A 10,000-nucleotide genomic window follows, 5' to 3' on the forward strand; every position below is an offset into this window, starting at 1 on the left:
CACCTGCCTTCTCTTAATGATGAGTTCTCACCTGCCTTATCTTAATGATGTGAATCTCATGGTTTCTCAAGTTGAAAGCTTGTGGCCGCTCACCTGAATTAGCATACTGTAGGTATGAACTCCCCTCTAGCCCATATAAGGATATGCAACTACAGGGTCGTGCTCAGATGTCAGTTCTCTGAATGAATACCAGTCATCCGTGCACTTGACTCGCCAGCTTTTCGAAAGCATAATGGTTTAGGTGGGGTTGTGTCAGGTGCGTTAGCAAGTCAGAGGACTGCAGGTCGAATCCAGGGTGGGCAATAAAAAATCCATCCATCTTCATCCGCTTATCCGGGGTCGGGTTGCAGAGGCAGCAGCTCCAGCAGGGGGCCCCAGACATCCCTTTCCCTAGCAGCATCAACCAGCTCTGCCTGGGGAATCTTTAGCCGCTCACAGGCCAGTGCGGAGATGTAGTCCCGCCACCTAGTCCTGGGTCTACCCCGCGGCCTCCTCCCAGCCGGACACGCCTGGAACACCTCCCTAGGGAGGCGCCCAGGAGGCATCCTCACTAGATGCCCGAACCACCTCAACTGGCTCCTTTCGACGCAAAGGAGCAGCGGCTCTACTCCGAGTCTCTCCCGGATGACTGAACTTCTCACCCGATCTCTCAGGGAGACCCCAGCCACCCTCCGGAGAAAACTCATTTTGGCCGCTTGTATCCGTGATCTCGTTCTTTCGGTCATGACCCATCCTTCATGACCATAGGTGAGGGTGGGGACGAAGATAGACCGGTAGATCGAGAGGTTTGCCTTTTGGCTCAGCTCTCTTTTTGTCACAACAGTGCGGTAAAGAAACTGCAGAACCGCACCAGCTGCTCCGATTCTCCGGCCAAACTCCCTCTCCATGGTTCCCTCACTCGTGAACAAGACCCCCAGATACTTGAACTCCTTCACTTGGGGTAAGGACTCATTTCCTACTCGAGCGGACAGGCCACCGGTTTCCTGCTGAGAACCATGGCCTCAGATTTAGAAGTGCTGATTCTCATCCCAGCCGCTTCACACTCAGTTGCGAACCTATCCAGAGAGTGCTGGAGGTCACAGGCAGTTGATGCCATCAGGACCACATCATCTTCAAATAGCAGCGACGTGATCCCCAGCTCACCGAACTGCACCTTGGAGTAAACTTTCCCTGGGAGGCTGAGTAATGTGATGCCTCTATAATTGGCACACACCCTCTGGTCCCCTTTTTTGAATATTGGGACCACCACCCCAGTCTGCCACTCCTTTGGCACTGACCCAGACTTCCACGCAATGTTAAAGAGGTTAAAGAGGCGTGTCAACCAAGACAGCCCCTCAACACTCAGCGCCTTCAGCATTTCTGGACGGATCTCATCAGTCCCTGGGGCTCTGCAACTGTGGAGTTGTTTGACTACCTCAGTGACCTCCTCCAAGGACATTGACGACCCCCATCATCTTCCGGCTCTGCCTCGATCGTAGAGGGTGGATTAGTCGGGTTCAGGAGTTCCTCAAAGTGCTCCTTCCAACGCTCAACAACCTCCTCAGTTGAGGTCAGCAGTGTCCCCTCCTTGCTGTATACAGCTTGGATGGTCCCCCGCTTTCCCTTCCTGAGGTGTCTGATGGTCTTCCAGAAATACTTTGGTGCCGACCGAAAGTCCTTCTCCATGGTTTCTCCGAACTCCTCCCACACCCGCTGCTTTGCCTTAGTCACGGCCGAAGCCGCAGCCCTCCGGGCCAGTCGATACCCTGCAACTGCTTCTGGGGTCTCCCGGGCCACCTTCTTCAGTCGGACGGCTTCCCTGACCACCGCTGTCCACCACGGTGCCCAAGGGTTACCGCCCCTTGAGGTACCTATGGCCCTCAGGCCACAGCTCCCAGCTGCAGCTTCAGCAATGGAGGCAATAAAAAATAAGATTTTAATTAGCCAAGTAGGCTTTCTACTATGTTTTATTACACATTTATACATTTGTTACAATAGCCTACAGTCTACAAAATGTAGACTATTCCAATAGCCTACACAGCTGTCAAGGCAGCATGCCCAAAGGAAAATCTAAAGACTGGCCTCCACCTGTCATTTTTCAGCGTCAGCAAAATGCATGGGTTGATATTAGCCTTCTCGTTCAGTGAACGCTGTATCTGAAGAAGAGCACACAGTTGGACCAGGCGCATTGGGGGTATTATTGGACAGACAGCACTCTCGCTTTGGAAAATAATGAAAACCATTATTATAAGATAAATGATACAAATATTATAGTATTGCAATCCTATAATGTTATACAACTGTAGATTTGAAGTAAACGCAATCGAAATCATTTTAAATGAACATTCAATTCAATTCAATTCAAACAACTTTATTAGTCCCACTAGGGGCAATTGATTTAGAGCAGCTTGTTGCACAGAAAACAAAACATCACACAGTACACAATCAACAACAAGTAGCCTACTGTACATCAGGAGCTCGGAAGATCATTAATCATCTTGATCATCGTAAAAAAAATAACAAATAATACAACAATTCATCCATCGATAGCACCTACAGAGAGTTTAACGGTCTGACTGCAGAAGGGATAAAGGACTTGCTATAGTGGTTTGTTCTACAAGCAGGCGAGGCATAGCGGCGCCCTGATGGCAGCAGGGACAATTCACCCGCCAGGATGTGACCTGGAGACACTAGGATACTTTCTGCCTTGTCATGAAAGATACATGTCTTTCGCATGAATAGTCCATAGCCTACTTAAGACAGCTTTTCTGTGTTCGTAGATTTGTTCTTAGTTCCCACATGTGAGAACATTGGTGAATGCCATAATCTTCTTGGGAACGGTGTAAGTGGAGTTTAAGAGGAAATACTTCCTAGGAAATTCTTAACTTTGTTGGTGAATGAGGCCTATTGTCTTGTGGGAAAGTCCGCCTGCTGTATGGCCAAGTCCCAGCCTTCTGGCAGAGGCAAACACATTATCAGCCAAAACTGCCTGATACTTGGTGGAATTCATTATGCCATCAATCTTTACCACTGCCCCTGGACCTCTGGAATTAAAACAGCCCCAATACATCACTGACCCACCACCATAGTTCACTGTGGTAACCATGCCGATGCTGTACCATCTGACCAGAGCATCTTCCTCCAGCCATCATTTCAATGGCGCTTGGCAAACTCCAAGCCCTCGCTTCTGTGTCTCGTGTTCAGAAAAGTCTTTCATCTGGCAACCCTTCCAAAGAGCCTGTGGTTATGGAGATGTCGTCTGACCTGGTGACCTCAAAACACCACCAAGGCCCACAATACTTTCACTTCTTAGGGTTTTTGTTGCTTCTCTCACCATCCTCCTCAGTGTCTTGGGGGGAAACAACCTCTACCCATGAGGTTTTCAACTGTTCCATATCTTTTGAATTTTTGCCCTGACAGTGTTCTTACCTACTTACTTACTTACTTACTTAGTCATCTTGGTTCCTTGAGGAACATGAGTCTGTGACTATCTGCTTCTATCTGGTCCTGTCCTGGTCAGCATGTTGTGCCTCACTCCAGGTTAGGAGCTGTTCTCAGGTCAGAGGTCACAGTTCTTCGTCAGGTTGTTTCTGGCCTCCCTTGTTTCCTCTTTCCAGGTGGAGTCCTTCTCAAGGCTACTTTGGGGATCCAGTCCTGGTCCATTCTGAGGACATGTCCTAGGCATGGGGACACAGTCCTGGTCCATTCTGAGGACATGTCCGAGGCATGGGGACACAGTCCTGGTCCATTCTGAGGACATGTCCTAGGCATGGGGACACAGTCCTGGTCCATTCTGAGGACATGTCCGAGGCATGGGGACACAGTCCTGGTCCATTCTGAGGACATGTCGTAGGCATGGGGACACAGTCCTGGTCCATTCTAAGGACATGTCCTAGACATTGGAGCCGGCGGCTCTGTCTGGCCAGAAGATGCAACATATCCTCTGTTGACATCCATTGTGGAATATTGATCTTCTTCATGTCACTCTCAACAACTCAGCTTTCTGAGCCATAAAGCAGAACTGGCTTAACATTACTGTTACAGTATATACAGTCTGATCGTGGTTTTTAGGCTGTGATGCTTTGACTTCCAGATGGTATGAAGGATTGCAGATGCACTGCGAGCTTTCCCAAGCCTCATGCTGATGTCTTTACTGCACGCGTTGTCCTTGCTGAGCAGACTCCCCTGATATGTGAACTCTGTGACATAATCCAGGGCGCTGCCTCCACGGTGACTGACTGGTGTTCAGTGAGAGAGCTGCCATCCACGGTGACTGACTGGTGTTCAGTGAGAGAGCTGCCTCCACGGTGACTGACTGGTGTCCAGTGAGAGAGCTGCCATCCACGCTGACTGACTGGTGTTCAGTGAGAGAGCTGCCATCCACGGTGACTGACTGGTGTTCAGTGAGAGAGCTGCATCCACGGTGACTGACTGGTGTTCAGTGAGAGAGCTGCCATCCACGGTGACTGACTGGTGTTCAGTGAGAGAGCTGCCTCCACGGTGACTGACTGGTGTTCAGTGAGAGAGCTGCCTCCACGGTGACTGACTGGTGTTCAGTGAGAGAGCTGCCATCCACGGTGACTGACTGGTGTTCAGTGAGAGAGCTGCCATCCACGGTGACTGACTGGTGTTCAGTGAGGGAGCTGCCTCCACGGTGACTGACTGGTGTTCAGTGAGAGAGCTGCCATCCACGGTGACTGACTGGTGTTCAGTGAGAGAGCTGCCATCCACGGTGACTGACTGGTGTTCAGTGAGAGAGCTGCCATCCACGGTGACTGACTGGTGTTCAGTGAGAGAGCTGCCATCCACGGTGACTGACTGGTGTTCAGTGAGAGAGCTGCCACCCACGGTGACTGACTGGTGTTCAGTGAGGGAGCTGCCATCCACGGTGACTGACTGGTGTTCAGTGAGAGAGCTGCCTCCACGGTGACTGACTGGTGTTCAGTGAGAGAGCTGCCTCCATGCTGACTGACTGGTGTTCAGTGAGAGAGCTGCCTCCACGGTGACTGGTGCATGTGGTGTTGGATTCATGCACATCACTTGGGTTTTGGAGGTATTGATGTTCAAACCCATCGGTTTTATGTCGTATATTCAATCGTTTGTGCACCTTCTTGTAGCCATTACCAGATTTATGAAGGTCTACGGACATCTGTCTGTTTTGAACTGCCAGTTCTTTTGCTTTCTTCATGGTGGTGGATGACAAAGGGATATTGCACACACGTTACCTCATTTTTATACCATAGAGAAACAGTAAATGCAATTGTTCCTTAAGACGTTCTTACTTAATCATCTTCGTTCCTTGAGGAACATGAGGCTGTGCGGCTTCGTAAGACTTAGATGAACTTAAATAAGTGGAATTTAATACCTGATTTAATTTTGGTAGATTGATAGTTATTTACAATACTGTATACTGTACTTCAATGGTGCCATTAACTGTGAAACCTTGGAGGAAATTGATTTGTAATTAAATTAGTAAATGCTTTTGGTTGATTCCATTGGAACATTCATATAGTACAGTATTTATCACATGCTGGTATTTGAGTTTTTCTATAATTATATTGTTTATAATTTTTTAAATATTGTATGTGCATTGCCTGTGAGGGGGGGCAGTATTTGGAGCTCACTGTATGTTCAGTATGTATGTCCTATACAACCTCCCCTGTTTTTACCAATGGATATCTTTGTTACTTTATACTGCTTTTATGATCTTTTTTAATTCTTATGTTATATTATATTCATATTTTTATCAAATGCATATTTTTATTATATTCATGTAGCTGAATATTTACCCCTGGTCATCAAGGTCATTCAATAATGTAATAGCGTACGTCTTTCCCCAGGTCAACATAGCCATATTCTTCCTGGCAGCGAAAGCGTCATGTGGACAAAGACAGTGGACCTTTGAGAAGTCTGGAGCCATGTGAGTTTCAGACTGACTGACTGACTCTTCATATTGCTTTTTCTCACTTCCTGGTTTAGTGCTTCACTATTGGTTGGTTGGTTGTTGAGTGTTTCTCTATTGGTTGTTTGTTTGTTTGTTGATTTTTTCTCTATTGGTTGGTTGTTTGTTTGTTGAGTGTTTCTCTATTGGTTGTTTGTTTGTTGAGTGTTTCTCTATTGGTTGGTTGTTTGTTGAGTGTTTCTCTATTGGTTGGTTGTTTGTTGAGTGTTTCTCTATTGGTTGGTTGTTTGTTGAGTGTTTCTCTATTGGTTGATTGGTTGTTGAGTGTCTCTCTATTGGTTGGTCGGTTGTTGAGTTCTTACCCACAAGGATCCCATGAAGATTGGCCACCAATACATTGACACTGTATGCAGGTGTGCAAACTTGTATCTCTCTCCTTCCCTCCTCTCATCCTCTCTTCCTTCTCTCCTCTCTTCTCCACCCCTCTCCTCCTTTCCTCTCTCCGTAAGTGTGGCCCTGGTCTCACCTCTCTCTCTCTCTCCTCTCGCTCCGTAGTGTGGCCCTGGTCTCACCTCTCTCTCCTCTCGCTCCGTAGTGTGGCCCTGGTCTCACCTCTCTCTCTCTCTCTCTCCGTAGTGATGCCCTGGTCTCACCTCTCTCTCTCTCTGTCTCTGTAGCGATGCCCTGGTCTCACCTCTCTCTCTCTCTCTCTCCGTAGTGATGCCCTGGTCTCACCTCTCTCTCTCTCTCTCTCTGTAGCGATGCCCTGGTCTCACCTCTCTCTCTCTCTCTCTCTCTCTCCATAGCGATGCCCTGGTCTCACCTCTCTCTCTCTCTCTCTCTCTCTCTCTCTCTCTCTCTCCGTAGCGATGCCCTGGTCTCACCTCTCTCTCTCTCTCTCTCTCTCTCTCTCTCTCTCTCTCTCTCTCTCTCTCTCTCTCTCTCCGTAGCGATGCCCTGGTCTCACCTCTCTCTCTCTCTGTCTCTGTAGCGATGCCCTGGTCTCACCTCTCTCTCTCTCTCTCTGTCTCTGTAGCGATGCCCTGGTCTCACCTCTCTCTCTCTCTCTCTCTCCGTAGCGATGCCCTGGTCTCACCTCTCTCTCTCTCTCTCTCTCTGTCTCTGTAGCGATGCCCTGCGCGTGTTCTTCCTGCTGATGCTGCTCCTCAGCGCCACCTGGCTGCTGGGCCTGATGGCCGTCAACAGTGATGTCATCTCCTTCCACTACCTGTTCGCCATCTTCAGCTGCCTGCAGGTGCAGTTATAAACTCACTGACCCACGCTCGCTGTTATAAACCCACTGACCCGCGCTCGCTGTTATAAACCCACTGACCCGCGCTCGCTGTTATAAACCCACTGACCCGCGCTCGCTGTTATAAACCCACTGACCCGCGCTCGCTGTTATAAACCCACTGACCCGCGCTCGCTGTTATAAACCCACTGACCCACGCCCGCTGTTATAAACCCACTGACCCACGCTCGCTGTTATAAACCCACTGACCCACTGTTATAAACCCACTGACCCGCTGTTATAAACTCACTGACCCGCTGTTATAAACCAACTTTAGCGCTTTTTTGGGAACCCAAAGTCACTTTCTACAAGTTTTTTTTTTTTTTGGAAGACAGTTTTTCATCTCAATGATACATATCGTTACATTTTTATATTACGGTATCTTGTGACACGATATCTTCACGAAATGCTGCCACGAAAAATCACACACTGCATCTTTAATAAACTCACTGAGACAGTCAATGTTTTAACAACCTCACTGCACTGTTAGGTGCTTTAATTAACTCACTGGGTCAGTAGAGGCTTTAGTAATACCCTCCCTGGGTCAGTAGAGGCTTTAGTAATACCCTCCCTGGGTCAGTAGAGACTAGTAATACCCTCCCTGGGTCAGTAGAGACTTTAGTAATACCCTCCCTGGGTCAGTAAAGACTTTAGTAATACCCTCCCTGGGTCAGTAGAGACTTTAGTAATACCCTCCCTGGGTCAGTAGAGACTAGTAATACCCTCCCTGGGTCAGTAGAGGCTTTAGTAATGACCCCCCTGGGTCAGTAGAGACTTTAGTAATACCCTCCCTGGGTCAGTAAAGACTTTAGTAATACCCTCCCTGGGTCAGTAGAGACTTTAGTAATACCCTCCCTGGGTCAGTAGAGACTTTAGTAATGACCTCCCTGGGTCAGTAGAGACTTTAGTAATACCCTCCCTGGGTCAGTAGAGGCTTTAGTAATACCCTCCCTGGGTCAGTAGAGACTTTAGTAATACCCTCCCTGGGTCAGTAGAGACTTTAGTAATACCCTCCCTGGGTCAGTAGAGGCTTTAGTAATACCCTCCCTGGGTCAGTAGAGACTTTAGTAATACCCTCCCTGGGTCAGTAGAGGCTTTAGTAATACCCTCCCTGGGTCAGTAGAGACTTTAGTAATACCCTCCCTGGGTCAGTAGAGACTTTAGTAATACCCTCCCTGGGTCAGTAGAGACTTTAGTAATACCCTCCCTGGGTCAGTAGAGACTTTAGTAATACCCCCCCTGGGTCAGTAGAGACTTTAGTAATACCCTCCCTGGGTCAGTAGAGACTTTAGTAATACCCTCCCTGGGTCAGTAGAGACTTTAGTAATACCCCCCCTGGGTCAGTAGAGACTTTAGTAATACCCTCCCTGGGTCAGTAGAGACTTTAGTAATACCCTCCCTGGGTCAGTAGAGACTTTAGTAATACCCTCCCTGGGTCAGTAGAGACTTTAGTAATACCCTCCCTGGGTCAGTAGAGACTTTAGTAATGACCCCCCTGGGTCAGTAGAAGGTCATGCAGTGGGACGAACCCTTGATGTGAATGAGTCAGTAGTTTGATGTGATGAGGGTGGTGTGGTGAGAGGCCTCATGTCCGGTCTCCAACGCGTCTCTCATGTCCGGTCTCTAACGCGTCTCTCATGTCCGGTCTCCAACGCGTCTCTCATGTCCGGTCTCTACGCGTCTCTCCCAGGGCGTGTGCATCTTCCTCTTCCACTGCGTCTTCAACCAGGACGTAAGGACCGGCCTGAAGGACGTCTTCACAGGGAAGAGCTCGGTGGTGGAGGACTCCAGCGCCACCAGGACCACTCTGCTCACAGTAAGACTCTTTAAGGCTCGCGGTAGGAACATGTACGCAGCGTACGCAAGATGAAGTACCGACAGACACCGTGGGGCGGTTCTACCGAAGACCCTCTGATGTTTTGCCAGTTGGAAACAGGAGACAGCGTAGAAGTACAGTAGTAGTACGCAATGGTGGTGAATTTTGAAGAGAAGTTATGTGAGCTGGTCTGTTATTACACACATCTGTAGACAATGTGACGTAGCAGCTGCACCATGTACGCATGCCAGGATATTTAGAAAAAGAGAGATTAGAGAAATTGGCAAAGTTTTAAACCAAAGAAGTTTTATTTGCTGCTGACCTACCCCCTAGTGGACATCCATTTAGACAGTAAGTACACACTGGGGTGTGTGAACCAAAGCGCTATATTGGTGCATACATGTACACATACAGAACTGGAGTATATCAAGGCGTTTATTCAGTGCATCTTATAGTTACACCTAAAATATACAAGTGAACTTCAAAAGATTGAAAAGCTTGTTTTTGCTCATTTCAAAACTGCTATTCTCCCTCCTCTCCTCTCTGCTCTTCTCCTTTCCTCCTACCTCCCTCCTCTCCCCCTTTTTCTCCTCCCTCCTCTACTCCCACCTCTCTTCCCTCCTCTCCTGCTCTTCTCTCTCCTCTCCTCTCCTCTACTCCCCTCCTCTCCTCTCCTCCCTCCTCTCCTCTCCTCACTCCTTTCGTCCTCTTCTTTTCTCTCCTCTCCTCCTCACCTCTCCTCTTCCCTCCTCTCCCCTCCTCTCCTCCCCTCCTCTTCCCTCTTCTCCTCCTCCTCTCCCCTCCTCTCCTCCTCTACTCTCTCCTCTCCTCCTCTTCTCTCTCCTCTCCTCCCTCCTCTCCTCCTCCTCTCCTGTCCTCCCCAGCGCTCTCTGAATGGTAAACACTTATTCCCAGAGGAGGACGGTCTCTACCGCACGGCCATCGGAGAGTCCTCCGCCTCCCTGGACAGCACCGTCCGGTCGGCCAGGACCCACAGCAGCGGCCGGTAAAA

General features: G+C 48.9%; 1 protein-coding gene across 1 annotated transcript in view; it reads left to right on the forward strand.

Annotated features, from left to right (window-relative positions):
- celsr1b (cadherin EGF LAG seven-pass G-type receptor 1b) overlaps positions 1 to 10,000 on the forward strand; it is a gene marked incomplete at both ends in the record, with an annotated part of 101,309 nt that overhangs the window by 81,340 nt on the left and 9,969 nt on the right. The window contains 4 exons of the mRNA XM_084452832.1: positions 5,820 to 5,899; positions 7,010 to 7,136; positions 8,863 to 8,988; positions 9,873 to 9,994. Of these exons, the coding sequence (XP_084308958.1) occupies positions 5,820 to 5,899; positions 7,010 to 7,136; positions 8,863 to 8,988; positions 9,873 to 9,994 (455 nt within the window). The remainder of the gene's footprint in view (positions 1 to 5,819; positions 5,900 to 7,009; positions 7,137 to 8,862; positions 8,989 to 9,872; positions 9,995 to 10,000) is intronic.

Source organism: Borostomias antarcticus (genome assembly GCF_949987555.1).
Source record: "Borostomias antarcticus genome assembly, chromosome: 18".
Taxonomy (NCBI): domain Eukaryota; kingdom Metazoa; phylum Chordata; class Actinopteri; order Stomiiformes; family Stomiidae; genus Borostomias; species Borostomias antarcticus.